Source organism: Pezoporus occidentalis, unplaced genomic scaffold (assembly GCF_034315485.1).
Source record: "Pezoporus occidentalis ecotype Australia unplaced genomic scaffold, CSIRO_AGI_Poc_V1 ctg324, whole genome shotgun sequence".
NCBI lineage: Eukaryota > Metazoa > Chordata > Aves > Psittaciformes > Psittacidae > Pezoporus > Pezoporus occidentalis.
Window position 1 is genome coordinate 346,353 of NW_026915202.1, and position 22,017 is coordinate 368,369.

The 22,017-nt window shown below is 44.9% G+C and overlaps 3 protein-coding genes across 3 annotated transcripts; all 3 read left to right on the forward strand.

Annotated features, from left to right (window-relative positions):
- Positions 1 to 754: 754 nt before the first annotated feature.
- PLA2G4C (phospholipase A2 group IVC) lies at positions 755 to 14,721 on the forward strand. Its single transcript, XM_062628891.1, has 16 exons — positions 755 to 1,006; positions 1,758 to 1,798; positions 2,745 to 2,864; positions 3,791 to 3,933; positions 4,264 to 4,462; positions 4,734 to 4,851; positions 5,302 to 5,439; positions 6,371 to 6,535; positions 7,189 to 7,223; positions 8,993 to 9,164; positions 9,285 to 9,413; positions 9,567 to 9,629; positions 10,421 to 10,516; positions 11,448 to 11,602; positions 12,940 to 13,108; positions 13,715 to 14,721. Exons 2-16 carry the CDS (start codon positions 1,787 to 1,789, stop codon positions 13,888 to 13,890), a joined length of 1,890 nt encoding a protein of 629 aa, XP_062484875.1. The 5' UTR covers positions 755 to 1,006; positions 1,758 to 1,786; the 3' UTR covers positions 13,891 to 14,721.
- Positions 14,722 to 16,151: 1,430 nt separating this feature from the next.
- Positions 16,152 to 18,108, forward strand: LOC134168826 (olfactory receptor 6E1-like). Its single transcript, XM_062628874.1, is given in 3 exon segments — positions 16,152 to 16,706; positions 17,091 to 17,947; positions 17,949 to 18,108. Coding segments are annotated over 3 exon segments (957 nt in total). The 5' UTR covers positions 16,152 to 16,703; the 3' UTR covers positions 18,046 to 18,108.
- A 523-nt stretch (positions 18,109 to 18,631) lies between these two features.
- On the forward strand, positions 18,632 to 20,130 carry LOC134168827 (feather keratin Cos1-1/Cos1-3/Cos2-1-like). Its single transcript, XM_062628875.1, has 2 exons — positions 18,632 to 19,293; positions 19,584 to 20,130. Exon 2 carries the CDS (start codon positions 19,605 to 19,607, stop codon positions 19,908 to 19,910), a length of 306 nt encoding a protein of 101 aa, XP_062484859.1. The 5' UTR covers positions 18,632 to 19,293; positions 19,584 to 19,604; the 3' UTR covers positions 19,911 to 20,130.
- The last annotated feature ends 1,887 nt before the right edge of the window (positions 20,131 to 22,017 follow it).

Genomic DNA, 22,017 nt, shown 5'->3' on the forward strand with positions numbered 1-22,017 from the left:
TAGGGATGTTCTGAACCACTCATAAAGGTAAGAGCGATGGTTCTGTGCAGTCACACTCATTTACTCTCAACACTTACACTGCAAGCGAGGGACAACATCCTGTCCTGGGGCAAGGTAAAAGCAGCAAAGCCCAAACACCTCACTATCACCCAGAAAAAATAGGCTTATAGGAAAACCTGCCTCTTTTCAAGGGTGTTAAGTGATGTCTCTGCAAGGAAAATAAAACCTTTGAAAGACAGAGATGAACAGAATTCAGAAATAACTGGAAAAAGAAAAAATTCACCCCCATTTTCCCCATGGGAATACAGGAAATCACCTCATTCTCCAGCTAGATAATGTACAAACCTTATTAGTAAAAAGAGAAGATATTTGCCCTATGCTGTTTGCTACAAAAGCAAGTTATCAAGATGATAACTGCAACAATAGTAAGAAGTAATATCATTGCTGGTGTGACTGTTCAACAATGCAGGGAGAAAGAGAAACGAGAGTAAGAGAGGCATTTTAAAGATACGGAATCCACTAAGAGTCATTTCAGCTTACTCCTCTGTTAGGCACTTGTTGAAAGCAATAAGGTCCTGTTGAGCCTCCTTTCCTTAAGACTGAAAAAAATCCACTGATGGAGCAGCCATAAAGGCAAGCCAATGATAATGGAAAAATACCACACAAAAAAGGTTAACTGCTTATCTGGGGGGCCAGGATATCCTTGATATACTTGGCTCAGAGCCTGCGATAAATACAGACCAAAGAAAACACACTAACAAACCAGCCTTCTGAGAAAGCAGAAGGCAACACCTAAAGTTCCCGGAAGTTCCAGCTATTTACACTGCTTGCACCCATTTATGTATCTACACCAAAAGTATAAATGCAGATTTTCAACCAAAGCGCTCCTCTGTGGGTGAGATCTTCCGTAAGGACAGGACCTGTCTGACGCTGGGCTCTGTGGCACGGATCATCTTTGAAGTGAGACCTTTCTGACATTGGGTGGCTCCAGCCCAGGCTTTGTTTGGTGAGTGCCATACCGGTAACACCTCAAGCAGTATATGTATGGTATATGTAGAGATGTGGAGAGATTGCAGGAGCTGAGCCTGTTTAGTCTGGAGAAGAGGAGGCTGAGGGGGGATTTTATTAGTGCATAGAAATACCTCAAAGGCCAGGAGGATGGTGCCAGACTCTTTTCAGTGGTGCCCAGTGACAGGACTAGAAACAATGGTGTTGGGGGTTCAGCTGCCCAGGAGCAGGGGGGAAGAAGGGGAGAGTGAGCAAGTGGCTATGTGGTTCTGAATGACCAGCTGGGGTGTTCAACCTGTATCAGGAAGCTCCCGTTTTCCCCTTTGGAAGCAGAATGTTGGAAACATGAAAGAGCTTTTTTATATATGTTATAAAATCAGTCTGAGTCAGGTCAGCAGTGACAGATAGAGGTTGTGTAGCTGTCCAGGCTAATGATAGTCTTTGGATATACGCAATATTCATAAATTCTTTTGACATCCAACAGTTCCTTGTTCATATACCGGTATTCCATGGAAGTTGCAGCACTACTGACAGTATTGACAATGTGTAGCATCAATCATTGATCCTAGGTGATGACTAGGATGGTGCAATATATAAAATACAAAATTACTCAGTCCTTTTAAGCACTCGAGTTGAGGGATTTTTGTTATTTTACCTTGGAAAAGGGCAGTAGGGAAATAACTTCAGCTCCTTTTTAGTTTGAAAGTTATTCTGAGCTAAGACATTGCTGTGCATTCCATTTTCACTAGGTTTCCAGGATTAAAAGACAGACATCTCAATGGCTGCCAAGGTATGCTCTTTCTACTCTGGGTTTCCCCTCTATCTCCTAATCGCTCTCCTGGCTGCTTAATTTTCCACATTCTAAGGCACTTGTGTCATGATTGTTTTATAAAATGGATGTTCTAAGTACTTCATGCTAATATTACTCTGCAAAGTATGTGTAAGGAGTAACTCCATTTCTTTGAGACTTCCTCTCTAGATGATAGCTAAAGAGGATCCTTCAGGACAAGAATCAGAACAAGGGTAGGATTCATCTCACCTGACTTCCAACATCTGCGTTATAGGTTTCTACAGATGAGCTAGTCCTGAATGCATTTCATACTGGGGTTAAACAGGCACCTCTGAAGTATGATTTAGGAGTAGTACCCTGGAAGTGCTTCTTCCTCTCCAATGATATTTAAGGATGTTCAGAGGACTGCAGAGCTCAGGCTGAAGATGAAGATTCAGCGATGAAGATTCACCTGGAGAAGTTGCATTTCTTTAGGCTACCTTGAACATTAGATCAAGTTAGACATTTGCTTCTAACTGACAAATATGCCATTGGCTTGAGTGCATCAACAAGTAAATTTCACTGAGTTTCATAAATTGCTCCAATAAGAGACTTGCGTTACCATCGTGGGAAACACTGACAGGCACAACAGTGTTTCCTCTAGAAAAGGGGCTGGGTTTTCAGTCAGGAATTTGGGGGCTTTTTAATCATGAAGAACTAAAATTTTTGTTCCTCTTCCTTCCTCTTCACTTTGTGGTTTGGTTCATAAATACTGCCTCTTTCATCCTGGATTGAAAGTGTAAGACAGAAATGACTTCCCTGGTCTTTATGCTGCTGTTAGGTATTGAGTCAGAGTGAACACTGGCTAGTCTGCAGAAATCTGGGTCCTCTGGATGGATCCCATAATAGTGATGTTCTTGCAGTAAGAAATATTCTTACCCTGAATGTGTTTCACTTTGTATGCCAGGATGAAGCCCCTTGGGTCCGTCAGTCTCCTGACCTCTCAGAAGGTGAGATAAAAGCCACCCATAAGAGAAGAGAAAAAGTACTGATGTGTCTGGAAACACTTGGGATTCATTGTGAGCAGGTAAGCACTGACATGCCTAGTAAGGAAAGGAGGTATCAGTCCAGTGATGTGAGTGGCACACAGAGTGCCATTTGGAGTGAGGTCTAGACCCAAGGAAGCATCATCTTTTGTCACAAGTTTTCCAGTGCAGGCTTTCTTTCCACTGCTGGGAAAAAGATTCAGGCTGGAAATTTCCAAGGAGACAAAAGGGAACAGGAGAATTCAATCAGTGGAATTCCCAGCTGCAATTCCCATATCTATCAGCTAATTAATCATTTGCGTGCCTTTGCATATCTCTTGTATACATGTCATGACAGTCAGGAATGGTGCCCGAGGACTGGAATAAAGCAAATTTCACCGCAGTCTTCAAACAGGGCAAAAAGAAGGAGCCAGGGAAGTACAGGCCAGTTGGCCTCCATCCCTGGAAAGGTGATGGAACAGCTAAACCTGCAGGCAATCTCTAAGCACATGGAAGACGAGAAGGTGGGAGACTGTTCAGGAAACATTATGTGTTGTCAGTAGCTTTGTAGCCACAAATCGAAAGCACAGCACCCTATGAGTCTCTTCCAGCCATGAGCAGTACTGCATGTTCTTGAGAATTTCCTGTGGCTGGCTCTCATAGTTTTACCTTCCTGTTTTGGAAATAAAACCCGGTTCTTGGTGGCAAAAAGGTAACAGATGTGACATCTACAGGAACACAAGGGGCACTGCTCAAAATGCGTGTATTTTGAAGCTACAGCACAGGAGCACAGCGCAAATCTCAGCGTAATATAAAAGAGAACCCATTCTGTGACTGTGAGGTAAAGGAAAAAGTAGGGGAAAAAGAGGCAGGTTATGGAATGTGTCTTAGAACAAGGAAGCGTGTCAGGTGAGAATTGCGGTAGCCTTTATCCTTGTCTGTTTAAGCCTTTGGTCTAAAAGAAGTGTGTTTTCTGTCCACTTTCCAGGATAAGGTGCCTAATATTGTTGTTCTGGGATCAGGCGGGGGCCTGCGTGCCATGATAGCCATGCTAGGAACCTTGGTGGAGCTGAAGAAGCAAAATTTATTGGATGCTGTCACGTATCTGTGTGGGGTGTCAGGATCCACTTGGTAGGTCTGGTGCGATCATGAATGCTTTTCCTGCTCTATAGATTCAATAGCAATTCAACACTGTTGTCACTGTTCATAACTCCCTGTTGGGCTCACAGTGGAGTGGTAGGTGAGATATGTGCCTGTGCAATTGTGGGAGGCACAGGGAATATTTGTGACATTAACTACAGTCCTACAAGATTGACCTTGGATCCCCAAAGAGGGTGAAATTAGCACCTCAGTGGTGATTCTACCGCAAATAATGTACCTGCATGCGTATTCAGATCAAAAAGCAAAGCCCTGTTTGATTTCCCCTATGCTAGAAACAGGACTTTTCCTTCTCTTTAAAAGGTGCATGTCCCTCCTGTATGAGAATCGGAAATGGTCAGAAAAACTGATGTCCCTAGAAGAGGAACTGTATAAAAGCCTCAGTAATTCCTCCTGGCATATTGCAAAAGCAGAAAAGTACTTAGAGGAGGCATCAAGAGATGAACTTTACTCACTGACCGACTTCTGGGCCGCCTGTTTTGTATACCAAATAGTGCAGCAGGTAAGAAGCTAACTGCAAATGCCTTGGGATTGTTTTGAAGGTCTCGGAGTAATTGCAACTGGATTTGACCTTGGTGGGTGTTTGTTTGAGTAGTAGTATAAATTGAAACAATACTTTGGATCATGACATCTTATCTCTAGATATGAAAAAGCAGAAGCAGTTAATCCAGCTCCTTGGTTAATCCAAGTCTTCTAAGCAGGGGTGTCCTTAGTGCTATAGCAGGGGGGAAGGGCATTTTATGTTCCTTCAGAAGTCCATGCTTATTTTTCAGTTTGTTGAGAATGAGCTGGCTGATCACAAGGAGACCTCAGAGACTGGAATAAATCCGTACCCAATTTATGCAGCAGTGGACAAAGAAAAACTGAGTGAAAAAGGTGGAAATTTTCCAGGTAAAATATGGGCATCTAGTCTAACTGTGTCTTAAATACCATGTATTGATTCCTTTCACTTAATAACAGGCATTAACTGTGCTGATACCTGATTGCTGACTGTGAGCCTATGTCTTTGTTTATTGAGAATGGAGGAAAATATGCTTCCATGGGCTTCCATGTGATTCAGCCACTTCCACGAAGGGTCTGAATCACATTCTGTAAAAGTGGCTTTCATGATAGGATAAGGTGAGCCATCCCTAGAATAGTATGGGGTAACAAGAATATATCATAGAGCAGGTGGTAACATGCTTACAACTTAGTTTATTCTCTATATGCCAGTTCATCTTTGTCAGCTAACATCAGAGGACTTTAGAAAGGAAAAGGAAAACAACTATGATGCTACTTCGGGACAGTGAGGTCAAATGTGTTTCCAAATACTGAATGAAAAAGTTGTTTCATTTTTCTCAGGGACCTGGTTTGAATTCACTCCCCATGAGGCTGGATATAGTGCCTTGGGTGCTTTTGTGAGTACCAGATACTTTGGAAGTGAATTTGAGAAGGGTAATCTGAAGAAAAAGAAGAAGAAATGCATTTGTTATATGCAAGGTGAATTTTCCTAATTCTGCTTCATAGAAAAAATGCAGGTAACAAGAATGCATCTATTATTCCATGAATGCATGCATAATAGTATATGAATTCTGGAGAGCAGTTCTTCTCACTTCACATGTTCAAACTGGAACATCTGAATCATAGAATAGTTCGGGTTGGAAAGGACCTTAAGATCATCCAGTTCCAATCCCCCTGCCATGGGCAGGGACACCTCACACTAAACCATCTCACCCGAGGCTTCCTGCAACGTGGCCTTGAACACAGCCAGGGATGGAGCATTCACAACCTCCCTGGGCAACCCATTGCAGTGCCTCAGCACCCTCACAGGGAAGAATTTCCTCCTTATACCCAATCTAAACTTCCCCTGTTTAAGTTTTAACCCATTGCCCCTTGTCCTGTCACTACAGTCCCTACTACAGAATGCTTCTCTACACTCCACTGTCCACACTGACCAGTTTATATGGTTGTTATGAGAAGTTAGAGACTTATACTGTAAATTACTGAAGTTAATAAAATAGTTCCAACCCAGATGCTGAAATGTTCTATCATCCCAGCATGTTCGCTTTGCAGGGAGAGATGCTTTGCAAATTAGAGACATCCTCTTGTGAGGACCAGAAGCTCCTATTTTGCTTCACTCTGTTTCAGTCTGGGACCAAACCTCTTTCGTTCCCTGCCTAAGCAGTATAGCTGCAAGTGTCCTCTCACTTGTTTGTGACACAACTGAACATCGCTTGTGTTTAATGACTTCATGCCCCATTCTTAAAACGCACCCTTGGCACCATGCTATAGGGGAAAAGAATAAAAGAAAAACAATCTAGTTCTTACTGTTTAATTCCATTAAGGCAAAGTGTGCTACTGAAAGGCAAACTTGGGTTGAATTCTCAGCTAAAGCAAGCACTGTGAACACATTTTCTTTTTGTTGTTTCAGGTTTATGGGGGAGTGCTCTTGGAAGCATGGAAGAAATTATCAAGTTCGTAGGAGGTACTACATTTTTTGTGTTGCTGGTATGCTCAAAGGAGTTGTTGCACCAGTGGGAAAGTCTGGAGCAAGGAAGCCCCTTATCCTTAGGAGCATGTAAAGAAATTGCATCAGGTTAAGGAACATGCAAACAAGTTGGACATATGCAAATCCATGGGACCTGATGGGATACACCCATGATTGCAGGTGGAGCTGGTTAATGTCATTGCTAGGCCACTCTCAATCATTTTTGAAAGGTCATGGCAATAGGGAGAGGGTTCTGATGGCTGGAAGGAAGATGCCATTCCCATATTCAAAAGAGCAGGAAGGGGGATGTGGGAATTTTCAGGTCAGCCAGCCACATCTAAATCTGTGGGAAGGTGACTTAGCAAATCCTTCTGGACAGCCTTTCCAAACACATTAATGATAAGGGGCCAGTGAGGAATAGTGGTGTATTACAGGACTGAATTCTACATCTAATACTTTTAACATCATCATTAATGACTTGGATGATGGGACCAAGTGCACCCTCAGCAAGTTTGCGGGTAACATGAAACTGGGAGAACTGGATTGGTAATCTGGAGAAGTTGTGACAGGCTACAGAAATGGACCAACAGGAACACCATGAAGTTCAACAAAGGGAAATCTGAAGTCCTGCACATGGAGATGAGCAACCCAGGAACCAGGACAGGTTGGGGACTGACCAGCTGGAAGGCAGCGTTTCAGATCAGTCCTATGGATCTTGGGGAACACTAAGTTGAATGTGAGACAGCAGTGTTCCCTTGCAGCAAAGAAGGCTAGCGATATCATGGGCTGCACTAGGGTGAGCACCACCAGCAAGTCAAAGGAGGTGATTCTTCCCTTTACTCAGCACTGGTGATGCCACACCTGGAGTACTGCATCTGGTTCTGGGCTTCCCAGTATGAGAAAGATATGGGCTTACACAGGGACTGGAGCATCCTTCATATGAGGCCAGACTGAGGGAGCTGGGACTATTCAGCCTGGAGAAGGGAAAGTTCAGGGGGATCCTGTTCAATTTCTATGAATGCATGCATGTCATTTTAGATACTTACAACATTCTTGTTAACATTCGTATTACTCACTTTAATGTCTCTTTGTGAATGAGAAAGAACTTCACAGGTGCTCTTCATGGATACCTTAGGATTCCTGCTTAAAGAGGTGACAAAACTGTCTAGAAATGCTTCTCCATTGAGTATAAATCCATGGTAGCATGAGCATGAACCATAGAAGTCCATGCCAGTACCACAGGTTCACAGATTGGAATATCATATAGAATGTGGACTGATCTTCTCCACGTTAGATTCCTTATGATGTGGAAGTATCAGAGATGGTATCTTAAACTCTGAGGTAGGACACTATCAAAATTGCTGGAGGGATAATAGAGATGACTGAGATGCTGTCAGGCATCTGAGACATCAAACATGGATCTGTGAGTGATGAACAGAGCCAGCAGGAAATAAGTACTCTTCTGGAGTGTCAGCCACGAGGCAAGTGGGATCCTCCAAGGCATCTGAAACAGCACTGTACATCTATGGTTAGATGCATGGCTGCCTTTCCTGATGTCTTTCATTGGCAGGAAGGGGAAGGGGTATTTTATTGGAAGGAGTATTCTTATTTTAATCATCCTTTTATTTCTTCCAAGACACCCTAGGAAGTTTAATGCAGGTACGGGCCAGCGTCCTCTCCTTTGCGTTTGGTGAGTTCTTGTGTTTCTTGCTCTTTATTTTTTGTAGCTTTTTGGGGGGGTGTTTTTAATTTAGCATTCTTTTCTGCTGTGGGGGTGGTCAGTAACTAGAACGGGCTCCCCAGGGAAGTGGTTACAGCACCAAGCAATTTGGAGTTGAAGGAGCATGTGGATTATGCTCTTAGTCATGTGATCTAGTTTTAGGTAGTTGATGAACCTTATGAGTCCCTTCTAACTTGAGCTAATCTATGATACTGTGATGCTATGATGCTATGAAATGTTCACATGGAAAATGGAGATTTTAATGACTCTAAAATACAAAATAAATTCCTACAGTATTCTCTTGGTAATACTGGAAGAAATCACACCAGGCTCACTCAAATACTGTGAGGTGTCCCTGCCCGTGGCAGGGGGGTTGGAACTTGAGGATCTTAAGGTCCTTTCCAACCCTAACTAGTCTGTGATTCTATGATTCTATGAAATCGTTATTACATTTCTTACTCCTTTATGTACTTATTTGTTTGTTTTTTTAAATTCAAAGTGGGAATGAAGTATTTGAAGCATATTAGATAATTCCCATTTACTCCAAGCTATATTTCTGCTCCGCCTCCTATTACTTTGTTTCGTGGAGTTTTTCTTCCAAGATGAACACAAAGGCCATGTGAATCCTGGTCTAGCTGCACATCTGTCCAGTTGCAAATGCTCAGTGTTAGGTGTTTTTACTGTCAAACGAGAAATACTATGGCACATGGTTCCTCTCACAAGCTTAAACAACTTCTTCAGGAGAAGAGAAATGAGGTCAGTGTTTCTAGAGATTCCACTGAATGTAGAGACTACATCTTCACTGATTCATATATCAGTTACTTTATAATCTGATATCTGGTAAGATAAATTCCAAGATAAACTCTGATGTAACTTTCATCTTATCTTTCTTAGAAAGAAACCCAGATACCGCCATTGCTTGTCAGTCTCTTCTACTTCTGCTAGACCTTCAGTTGTGTGCTGTAAGTGGGAGTGATCCTAAGGAAGTCTTCGAGAAACTGATAAGTGTATTGTCAGGCAAGTGAATGATGCTGAGATTTCCCAGGACCTGCATTTTTACTCATCTGGTTTTACAAACAGTGATTCCTTTATTGTGCATTTGCATATTTTCCTTTTCTTCTTTCCTCTCTTTTTAAGGAGACGGGGGACAAAGTGAATCCTTGAAACTGTGCATTGCAATTCGTGATTCTTGGGCAAAGAAAACAAGGGAGGAAAGAATGGCGAGCTGTGCTGAGCTGGGCAAACAGATAGAAAAGGAATTTGGAGGCAAGTACTGTATATTAATGCTTATCATTAACAACACCCTCTCCACCCCAGGTACAAACATCTACCTGCATAAAAAGTTACCTTGAAGGTTGCCATGAATTTGTTTCTTTAATGTGTTGGTTTTGTGCTTTTTCTCCACTTGATCTTCCTCAGCGTATTTTGGGAAGGGAAGTTTTCCGGAAGGAGAGTTACCACCATCCCAAGCAGTCCTCCTAGGCAAGTGTATCTTATTTTTAATATCTTTTATTACTCTTTGTATTGTGCATGCTTTGAAAAATTCCAGCTTTGGAGTTTTATGAACTTAAATTCTGGTTCCTTCTGGAGTGAACCAACTAGTGCTCCAAGGTTAAATCTGGGTATTGCAGACAGGTCTTCCTCCTCTCCAATGCCTGTCCCAAGGAGTGTGTTCATGGATAAGGCCTGGATGTTCTCTGTCTGCACAGTCCAGTCCTCCAAACTCTTTTACTGCGCTGATCTCACATTCTCTCACAAGATCTTTTGATGCTATCGTGGCTTTCACCTAGTATACCCCACCTTGTACAGGTTGTTCAATTGGGTTATAGCATGGTTCTTTATTCAGGTGGAAAGAAGATGAAGAGAAATAACAGTCCTTCTGAACCACAAGAATAATGTAAGAGGCCCAGAAAAGATCAGGCCTCTCTAATGTACAGCTCTGGTGCAACCAGGGCTGTTCATTACCTGGGAGCCTCAAGCGTGGTGAACATGTCAGCTGGTGTACGGCCAGAGTCCTGTATAGTTTGTGACTTGAAAGGCTTACTCAGATCTGTTTCAGCAGTACTAAGAGTCCATTGCTTAATGTTCATTATTTGAACTAGAGGAAAGCGTGGTTCTCTTCTGAAACACTCGGGCCTTGTCACTCAGGATGTCTGTACAGCATCTGCACATATGTTCTACCACCATACATCTCCCCCAGGTTTTGTAACACCAGTCAAGAAGTGAAGTTCTCTGGATTTAACCATGTTCTGAATTGTATTGTCTCTTCCCAGGCTCAGTGTGGGATGTCCTTAGGGTGGTGTATAAAACAGTCCAATGCGTGCTGACCTGGAAATGGGGAACAATTCATAACTTCTTCTACAAATGCTGTAAGAAAATCCAATTAAATAATGATCTATGGGGCAGAATGCATGGGGTTTAGCAGAGCTTTTATGCTATGTTTGTGTGATGTTCAGCTGTCTTTGCCATTTTCCTTCTTAGTCATTTAGATAGCTTTTCAGGTTCCACGCTCTCTTAACAGCATCCTATTATGGGCAGTAAATAAACTAGTCATAAACAACACTCTACTAGAATCCAGATCTGCAACATCATCGCAGATATATAAACTCAATTCTGTCACAGAAACACAGGCATCTAATGTCACACAGACTGTTGTCCCTGTGTACAGACTGGGACAACAGCATTGAGTTGGGAAACACAAAATGAAACCTATAGGACCCCTGTGTCATTTTGGAGGAGAACCTGGAGGGCACAAGAATTAACCTAAGGAGATGGAACTGGACAGCTAAGTTTATGAAATCAAATTGTGCTCCTGATGCATGAGGAATATTTTTGGTCTCTAGATTCCATTGCCTGCCCTAGCTGGATGTTCAATTATGATAACAGAAGCTTTGGCACCTAGTATGGAAGTAGAAAGCTGCACTTATCAACTGCAGTTAGGTGTTGTGATTTCTAGCTGGCTCATGCATTCATTTTTCTGCTCAACGATCTTCTTATGTTAAAGCTATGGGTGCATGGTTCCAGGTTCTGACCTTAAAGAGCCCATTGGGAATTCTGATTTGCAACTGACCACAGTCAGAGAGAGGTGGGTTGGGAGGATGGGGACTCCTCTTGCCAGAATACAGCTAGACATCTGGCTGGGCAGGAGAGGCAAGGAGAGGCGGGTCTCAATACCTTTTTGAGATGCATCATCAGTGAAGACCAACAGACATTTTGGGGGCTGGTCATGTGTGTGTATATATTTTATACATATGTATATATGTCTTTACGAAATCTCATTGCTTTCTTTCATTGGATTAGCTAACATGAAGCCCTCTTACCTGGTCGAAAACAAAATCATCTCTTTGATTGATGCTGGTCTGGCGATAAATTCTGCCTATCCTCTGGTACTTCGAGCCCAGCGGCAAGCAGATCTGATCATCTCCTTTGATTTCAGCTCTGGAGATCCTTTTGAGGTACACTCTTTGACAGGCAGTATTTACAGCAAAATTCCTCTTTGCCTTTGAGGAGGTCTTGTGTCAGGATCTGTAAGAATCTTGCCCAGTTTCCCTTTGTGTAGGCTTTTTCCTCCTAATATACTCAATTTCCTTTTATAAACAAGTTTCATTACAAATGAGGGTACATGTACAATCCTGTTTCTGTAATTGCTTCCATTTAAACATACATGCCTAGGGGATGAGTTTAAGGAGCTTGAGTTAAAAAAGAACTTGCTAGGCTTGCAAAATGTTGTTGCTGTTTTGTATCATTCCAGAAAGATCTTGTGAAACATTTGTCTTTTGTGACTGCAAGAGTCATCATGTCTTGAGCTACAACTTCACCTTTTCCCAAGAGTGCTTAAGGAAAAGTAATAAATCTGTATAATCTAAGCCCTGAGGCAATTTGGTGACAGAAATGCCAAAGCATCAGTTAGGAGTCTGTCTATGGGAGAGGCCAATCTGTTCTTAATGCCTAAGACCCCATCTTTTGCTGTGAAGTGCATTCTTTGTGGAGGGGCTGTTGGAATGAATCGTGTAATATGCCATTTACTCTGGGAAGCTTACATAAAGTGGCTGCTGTTCACAGGCCTTGTGCCATCTAAAGCAGACTATTGCAAACCCATCAGAGAAGAGTGAAAAAGACTCAAAGGTTGTTTCTTCTGAACTCCTGACCAGTTGGGAATAATACTGCTCAGGGAGACCACAGAACCTCATTTTGTGCAAACTCCCAACATAAAGCCTATCCCAGTCAATGCTTTCCTGCAAAGTCAAACCAATGTTAAAGTTAATGTGTGCCTCAAATCAAACAGGTTGTTGTCTCCCTTTGATGGTCAGATTGACATAAGAGACATAGGCAGTTCTTAGTTTTGCTGGAGTGGTGGAGTGTTGAATTTTGTAAGAGCTATAGAGCAACAGGAAGGGTTGCTTTGGAAAATAAAACTTGTTCTGAAAGTTGAGGAACCTGGTGATGTCTCCAGATGATTTTATAGCCCCCAAATCCCTTTAATCTTACCATCTTCCAGTGTCTGCCCCATTGCCTTGCTGGGTGTAGCTGTAGTTTCTTAAACAAAGGTTCCTGCTAGAAGCAACCCCAGAAATGAGTGCCTGGTCTTCATTCATATTCTAGACTTAGCCTGTACCTCAGAGAATTCTTGTGGAAAACTTAGACTTTAAAATAAACTATACGTTACAAATATGTATAGCCCAAGAAATTGTTCTGTAGCAATTTGTTTTATTACTGGAGATAGGACTGATTTATTCTTGGGGTTCAGAAAAAGCTAATGACAAAATGCTTACACAACTTCTCTGTGTGTCAGACTATCAAGAAAACGGCTTCATACTGCCAGGAGAACCACATCCCATTTCCCAGTATAAAGGATCAGAAAATGGATGAGAACAACCCTTCTGATTGCTACATCTTCCGAGGAGACAAGTCATGCCCCACAGTCATGCACTTTCCACTCTTCAACAACGTGAATTGTCCTGGTAAGAGGCTGTATGCAGCGTTGTCTCTGTATATTTGCATTTCATATTCTCAACATATATTCAGTGCCAAGCATGTTAGAGTCCTCCTTTATTCAGTGCTGCTGCTGCAAGTGGAGACAGAAGAGAAGGAGCAGGGCAGACTCTACGAAGAAGCTTGCACAGGCATTAATGTACTCACCCTCTAGATGTATGTCCTGAACTATAAGGATTTTACACTACTCTTGATTTGTTCTGTAAATCAGTGTGATTAAATTGTGGTCCTTCTACTGAAGAGCTGTTGGGGAGGCATTATATTTAGAAGCCACAGTATCCAAGCCTGGGATATTTACCACTGCTTCCCTTTATAGTTATTGGTGAGGAACAGTATCCCCCCCTCTCAGACACCTGATGAAACAGATATTGAAAGAGGTACCTCCAGACTGTGACTGATGTCCTCCTCTCTCTTCACTGGCTATGGTAGGATCTAATATGGTGAAGAATTTGTATGTGAAACTTGCAGATGTTCAATGATTAATGCTTTTCTTGAAAGATCTTGCAGTTTTCTTGAATGATCCTGTGGTTTTCCCTTTGGCATTTACTTACATATTTTGTTGACCTATTTTCTAGGTAAAATAGAAGATTACAGAAAACAGTTTTCCACCTTTCAAATGTCCTTCCCAGGAGATGCCATCAAAGATCTTCTTAAGAAAGCACAGTTGAATGTATCCAACAATAAGGTTAAGATTCAGAATGAGATAATGCGGCTTGTGGCGTCCTCTCGTACAAATAAGTTACCAAAGTGAGGGGGTTTTTCCTTCAGTACAAGATGCTGGATTTATGAATCACTCCAAATGTAAGTTTTATTTTTTACGAAGATTTATGAAGCTCCAAATGGCTCCAAACTTACCCCACTGCACTGCTCATTTTGGACGTTTGCTGTGAGTTTTCACACTGTGCTTCCTACAACTATAACAGATTTCTCTATCATCTTAACCGCTTCTCGAAGTTCCTCTACAGACAAAAGAGCCAAGAAGATGCTCTTGGGAGTGAATTATTTGGCACATTTTAAATGTATTTGTGAGACTAAGATGGTCTGAGTTTCTGAAGGGCTGAAAAGGCTCCCTTTAGAAGTGGCTGAGATGGACACACTGGTGTTTGCAAAGAAAGCCTGAAACTAACAGCCAAAAAAATCTAAAAATAACCACAAGGAAGAATAAGGGATGAAGAAGGAGAAGGAGAAAGAGGCTTTCCACAGAAGAGTAGCTCACCAGGCAGCACGACAGATGATAAAGAATTAGATGAATCTGTCTTAAAGGGAAAAAAGAGCCACTATAATTTGCTTTTGCCAACGGAAGATGAATAATAGAAGAACCATGAAAGAGATGAAAAGTCTGATGGTCAGAGACTTACAAACCGTCCTGGTAAAACTAGGGTGTCTCTGCACAAGAGCAAGATGTCTGTCTGTACCAACCAAACGTGAACTGATACCAGCCTCTGATTTGCTCATGATACTGGCTTTTCTAACCTCTTTCTTTATATGTATTTGTTGCTTATTCTTTTTTCCCCCCCGCATTTCATATATATCAGATTTAAACCTTATTGTTTATTAAACATGAGCTATAGCTTGTTCCTAATGGCAGACATATTCCGCTTTGTCCCACAGTGTACTGCATATTCCCAGTCAAAGAATGTATCTCTCATAATCTGGCATTGAACAACTGTACCTGTGACATTAAAAAAATCTCATTAATTAAACATCCTCCTCTAAGCTCTCCTGGAAATCTTTCTTGTGCTCAACTCCACATGGCAGGGGGGTTGGAACTGGATGATCTTAAGGTCCTTTCCAGCCCAAACTGTTCTATGATTCTATGTCATCTAGGCTCAGAAGCAGTCTCATCAATGTACATAAATACCTGAAGGAAGGGTGCAAAGGGGAGAGAGCCAGCTTTTCTCAGTGGTGCCTGGTGATAGGACCAGAGGCAGTGGGGACAAACACACACAGGAGAGTCTGTCTGACTTGAGCACTGGAACAGGGGGTGTAAAACCTCTGCCTCTGGAGATATGAAAACCCAACTGGACATGGTCCTGGGCAACATGCTGTAGGTGTCCTGCTTGATCGGGGGGTTTGACCAGATGATGTCTAGAATTCCCTTCCAAACTTCAGTGTTCTGTTTCCATGGTTCTACAAACCAGCTCTCCTCACACCCTGCCATGTAAGCGATGTGTCCCAGCAGTGCCATCAGCAAGGTGCCTAATTATTCACTAAGCTGGAAGAGTGATGTAAAATAAAGGACTAACTGGAAGTATAAAATGTGCTAGAGAAAGGAGGCACAACTGATGTATTCCATGTGAGAAACAGGTAATGTGGGATGTGATGTAATTCGCGGGGTAGATGGCTCTGCTTCAGTTATTGGTGGTGTTCTGTTTGGGATGACTAAAGACAAGGGAGACATCGTCAGTGGGCTGGTAGCCTTTCCACTTAATGGAGTGAATTTCCAGCACAGGGTTCCTCTCATGCTAAAATAAAGACCTAGAAAGCTTCAGAAGGCAAGCATAGGGATTGTGACTTAATGGCTTTGAGCATGCTAATGGGAGTTTGAAGGCTTGAGATAATATAGAACTGGGATGATTTGCAGACTGCTTATGAAATCCTTGCTAGGATTCGTTGCTAGCAACGGATCATGTTTATTGGTGTTATTGTTGGCTTTTTGTTTTGCTTTCTTCTCCAGGAGTATTTATTAAGGTGAATTAATGACATTTAACGAGAATAATTTATTAGCATTTTCTGTTTTGTCAAGGAATACCATCATTTGCTTTGTTTGTGGACAACAGTTCTACTGTTTGTCACTGTTGCTAAAACGTGATGAGGAGACCTTGGCAGCTCACTGCCACCTGGAAGATGATGCAGACTGGTAACCTGGAAGAATTCAGGAGCTTCTTGTTGTTATGTTACCATAAGTATAGGAAAATGGGATTAAAAGTAAAGCACTAAAATTTATATTTGTCTGCTAAGGCAGGAAGCCAGCCTGGAAAACAGAAATTGGGCAGAAATGCTAAGAATTGGGCAGAAATGCTAAGGTGTGCTTGCAGATCCTGACCTGTGGTGGCACACAAATAAAGCAGGGGAGGATCTAAATCTTATCTCATCATGTAGGGTCTGTATCTTCAGGGGTGAACACACACCGGTGCTTCTGACACTCATCTTAAGATCGGCAGAAAGTCTCTCTGAAGGTATTGAATCCCTGCCTTCGACAATGCAGCAGTAGTGATGAATGCAGTACTTGGACAAGTAGTGATCTGCAGTCAGGTGCGTTAAGAAACGCTTCAGGTTTCTATGGAAAAGGGTATGCCCTCTCCTTTGGAATCTGCCCTCAAAGGCATTCTAATGCATGGCCTCTGGGGTTTGTAATGGGTACTATTAAGAAAGGTACTCGGATTCTGACAGGTATTAATTAAAATGCCATTTTTTGAGCTAATGTGAAAAGGGAAGGGGACTAGCATAGATAATGTGTCCCTTCAGATGCTTGGAACCTGCAGTCATGACACACTGGATGGATTTCTAGCCAAGGCACAGCCCGTTACACGGATCCTGTCTGCGGAGTAATTCCCACACATTATGGTATTTAGAACTCTTACCATTTTTTCATAAGAACTGAAAAATGCTGTGCATGATTTCCTCTGTCTGGTAAAAGGATATCCACACGAGAGCATGCTGCTTCATTTTAAGAACGTGGACAAGAACCTGCTTGGCAGTGTCATTATTGGTGCCAAGTGGGAGCTGCCTAAAGGCTGCTTCGTTATGCTAAGTTTGTCCTGTGGCCAGTTGATATGGGCAGCACGGGCAGGTGCCTACTCAGGTCAACTGTTATGTAAATCACTCACTGTTGGCTTACAATAGTCTTCTAGTCAAGACAACCACATGTAACCATCTCATTAGTCTTTTGCTTATGCTGCTTGGAACAACTTTAACATTTTTTTAAACTATTTTTTAACTATTATTCAGCTTTCAAAGACAAATCAGACAACAGCAGAGTTCATCCTCTTGGGACTTGCCAGCAACCGCTTTTCGGAGATCATCCTATTTGCCATTCTCTTTGTTGCCTTCCTCCTGATCCTCCTTGGAAACATCACTGTCATTACCATCACACTGGTGGACCAACGCCTCCACATCCCCATGTATTTCTTTCTCAGGAATTTCTCCGTTGTGGAAATTTGCTTCACTTCTACCTTCATGCCAAGGACTCTCTACAGCCTCCTCACAGGAGCAAAAACAATTTCCCCCTCTGGATGTTTCCTTCAGTTATCCCTCTTCTTCATCCTGGGTATCTGCACTTTCTTCCATGTAGCTCTCATGTCCTTTGACCGCTACATGGCCATCTGCCGCCCTTTGCATTATGCTACCTTCATGAGCAATAGGTTTTGCCTCCAGCTGGTGCTGGGCTGCTGGGTAATGAGTTTCTTCTTGATGATTTCCCCACTCACAGTTATAACCCAGTTGCCTTTCTACGGGCCTGGTGTCATCAACCACTTCTACTGCGATATAGCACCACTGCTCCAGCTGTCCTGCGCAGACACAGGCGTCATTGAGAAGGTAGTGTTAGTGACTGGTGTTCTGATACTACCTGGCACCTTGTCAGTAACTGCTTTTTCCTATGCATACATCATCCACACGGTCACACACATCCAGTCTTCAGCAAGCAGGAAAAAAGCCTTTTCCACATGCTCCAGTCACCTCATCGTGGTCACTATTCTGTACAGCAGCTCCATCTTCAGGTACATCCGACCAAGGCAACGGGGCGGGAGGGATTTTGACAAAGTTGTATCTTTCCTTTACTGTGTGGTTACTCAGCTGTGTAACCCTTCAAAATCAACAAGTCAGACAGGCCTTGAACGATCTAGTGGCAAGGTGTGTTGTAGGCTCTGATGATATTCTGAAATCCAGACATACAAAGCAGTGAGTTCATGTGAATGACTTCCTAGCAGAGCTCCCAGTACCCTGGGGAGGTGAGGGAGAGGGGGATAGACAATGAAATAGATGGAATACGCCACACCTAAGTTTATAATAGCTATGATTGATACCTGTTTCTCTACCCTGACTACATACATCTCCTTGACTTAATCAGTTGGAAGTAGCCGTATTTGATACGTTGAAAATGAGATGTGGTGAAATCCAAGCCGGACAACACAGACTCCACTGCCCTCCTTCATTCGTGGCTTCACCATTAAGCAGCACAGTGGGACGTGGACTGGGGAGTTGTGGTCAGTGCACAACAGGTTCTGCACATGTAAAGTGGGACATTGCTGGATCTGCTCATGAAAAGGATCTTGATGATTCTCCCTATATCACAAGCTCCAGCCATGGTGTGCCTGTACCCTCATGATGAGGGTCACACAAGGATGGACTGATACACATGTGCTCAGGCATGTCTGCATGGAACCATGCCCATATCTGTACGCTCACACAATGCCAGAAACATCAGCACGTGGGGACTCTGCTGAGGAGATGCTGGAACAGCACTGGCACAACAGGGCTCAGGAACTGTGAGGAAGGACCAGGCCGCAGAAATGCTCCTGATGTTCCCTGAGAAGCCACAGAGACTGCACAGAGCAGGGATGAGGCACTTGAGCCCAGCACAGGTGTCCTGAGAGCACTGTTGGTGTTGCAGTAGGGTCCAGCCCTGCCAGCAGAAGCCCATCTGCACACAGCAATGGCCTTCCCTCAGAGAGAGCTGAGGGGAGCAAGAGGAAAGGCTGTGCCATGTCCTCTCCTGTGGCAGTCCTTGGGCATGCGGAAGAGAAGCACGAGAGCGGTGCCCGTTTCCCACAGCGTGGCCACAAGCAAGCCCACAGGAATGAGCCAGGAGCACATCCCCTGCCTGCACGGGATGCACCAGCCCTTGATGGGAGGCTTCTGCTGCGCTCACGTGGTTCTGCCCCGGAAACCCTTGGGCTTCTCATCCCGGCACTGACAGAAGCCTTCCTATGGCAAAGCACATGAGCCGGGAAATGAAAAGGCAGCAGTGCCGGAAACCGGGACACGGCCCCTGCCATTACCTGGGAGGGTTTGCATTTGCCATGGGCTTGCCAGGAAATTCCTGCTGCCACAGAGGTGCCTGTGGGCCTGAGGCACTGCAGGACGACTATAAAAGGCAGCCCAGGTCTGTGCTCCTCATCCACTTCTCTGGCCTCCTTCTCCTGGCAATCAGGTGAGTGCGAAGCCTCTTGTGCTGCTGCTTCCAGAGCAGGTCGTTCCTCCCCGGGGCTCTCAGCTGATGGGGGCTGTGCTAGCGCAGGGATGGGAGCTGCTTCTCAGGGGGGAGAGGGAAGGGGAGAGAAGGGCTTGTGCAGAGAGAGGCTGGGAGTGAGCTGAGGCGGCTGCTGGGCTTGGAGGTGGTCAGCGTGTGCTGGGCCAGGAGGTGCCTTGGCTTGCCCAGGCTTGGGTGCAGAGCTGCTGCTGCCGTGTCCCATCCTCTGCTTGCCCCTGCCCTGTGTCCAGGTGAAGCTCCAGCATCCAGACATGTCCTGCTGCAACCCGTGCGTGCCCTGCCAGCCCTGCGGCCCGACCCCGCTGGCCAACAGCTGCAATGAGTGCTGTGTCAGGCAGTGCCAGAGCTCCACCGTCGTCATTGAGCCTTCCCCCGTGGTGGTGACCCTGCCCGGCCCCATCCTCAGCTCCTTCCCTCAGAACACCGTTGTGGGCTCCTCCACCTCCGCCGCCGTTGGCAGCATCCTCAGCTGTGAGGGAGTGCCCATCAACTCCGGGGGCTTCGACCTCTCCTGCATCACCAACCGCTACTGCGGCACCAGGTGCAGACCCTGCTAAAGCTGCTGGCTGCGTCCTCAGGCAGGAACATCCACGACCTCACACCATGGATCTGCACAGGAGATAGAGCTTCGTGGCGCTGTTTCCTTCTCCCACTGTCCTCTCCGTTCCTTTCCTGTCTCCACCTCCCGCACCAGCCCCGTGGGGACCCCTTGGCCTCCCTCCCTCCCTCCCTCCCAGTGAGGGACAGGCAGACGGACACCCTGCAGGAGCTGCACCGCCTCTTGGTGGCTGCCCCTGGTGCTCCCTGGGAGCCACCTCCTTTTCTTCTTTACCCTCATTAAAGTTGTGCTGCATCCAAGCCTGGGCCTCCGAGTCCTTATTCCTTCTGTGGGAAATCCTCAAGTCTGCTTCCCCTTGGAGGTGACAAAGACATCCTTGGCTACTCCACTGGCAGTGGCCATCAGTGAGAGCACGGCTCCAAAGGGTGGCAGGAGTGGGCATGAGGAGACAAGACTGCTCAGAAGAGCACACAGCTTCTTCTCTGATCTTCTCTCTGCCATCCTCTCTCCTACCTCAGCTAGTACGCTATCCCTGCATGCCCAGCACACATGGGCACAGGCAGATGAGATCCTACCTCATACAGTCCTTCAGCACCTGGCAGAGCCCTGCAAGCCCTCTCCTTGCATGCAGGGCTGAGGTAACCCAGCACTAAGGAAAATGACAGTGGTAACACCAGAGTCCCCCAGGTTAGGTGACGCACATGGGGAGCTGATAAAAATCCCCACAATCCAGGAATCAGTGGTGCTCCATTAGACAAATTATTCTGGAAGCTTCCAAGCAAGAGTGCTGAAGGATCTGGCAGAGGAGCGTGCCAAGCCACTCTCCATCACTGATCAGCAGTCCTGGTGTAGCGGGCAGATCCCCACATGTTGGAGGTCGGCCACTGTGATGTTTCTTTAGAAAAAAGGCAGGAAGGATTTTCCCAAAGCTCCAGGCCTGTCAGCCTGAGCTCAGTGCTGGGGAAGGTCATGGAGCAGAGGATCCTTGGTGGGACCATAAGGCACTTACTGGAAAATTTAGGTATCAGACCCATTTCACACGGGTTCCTGAAGGGCATGTACTGTTTGACCAACGTGATCTCTTTCTATGACAGGGTGACCCACCTAGGTGATGAGGGAAAGGCTGTGGACATTGTCTATTTGACTTTACTGAAGCTTTTGACACTGTCCCATATTGTTCTGCTGGAGAAAGTGGTTCCTCATGGCCTGGAGGTGTGGATTCCTTGCTGGATTGAAAATGGCTCGAAGGCGGATTCCAAATAGTGGTCATAAATGGCGTCACATCTAGTTGGCGACTGATTACTAGTGGTGGTCCTCAGAGTTTGGTCTTGGGGCCAGTGTCGTTTACAATCTTCGGTGGTGATCTGGATGAGGGGATGGAGGGCACCCTCAGTGACTTTGTGGACAACACCAAGTTGGGTGGGAGTGTTGATCTTCCGAAGGGTAGGAATCTCTGGAGAGGGATCTGGACAAGCCTGATCCGTGGGCTGTGGCCAATGGAAGAGGTTCAACAAGGCAAAGTGCTGTATCCTGCATTTGGGCCACAACAACCCCCTGCAAAGCTCCAGGCCTGGGGAAGAGTGGCTGGAAACTGCCCATGAAAAGGACCTGGGGGTGCTGGTTGGCGGATGTGAACATGACCCATGTAATGCCCAGGCAGCCAAGAAGGCCAGGGGAATCCTGGTCTGGATCAGACAGAGTGTGGCTAGCAGGACCAGGGCATTTGAGGCTGCACCTAAAATCCCATGATCATTTCTGTCCCTCTCACTACAAGAGACACATTGAGGTGCTGGAGCAGGGCCAGAGAAGGGCAGTGGAGCTGGTGAAGGGCCTGGAGCACAGTGTGATGGGGAACGGCTGAAGGACATAGGGAACTTTAGTCTGGACCTTATCTCTCTCTCCAGCTACCTGACAGGAGGTTGTAGTGAGGTGGGGTTGGGCTCTTCTGCCCGGTAAGAAGTCATAGGAGAAAAGGAAATGCCTCAAGCTGCACCAGGGGAGGTTTAGAGTGGAGATTAGGACCAATTTCTAAATCAAGAGTGTGATCAGGAATTGGAACAGGCTGCCCAGGGAAGTGGTGCAATTTGAACAGCCCCGGGAGCCTT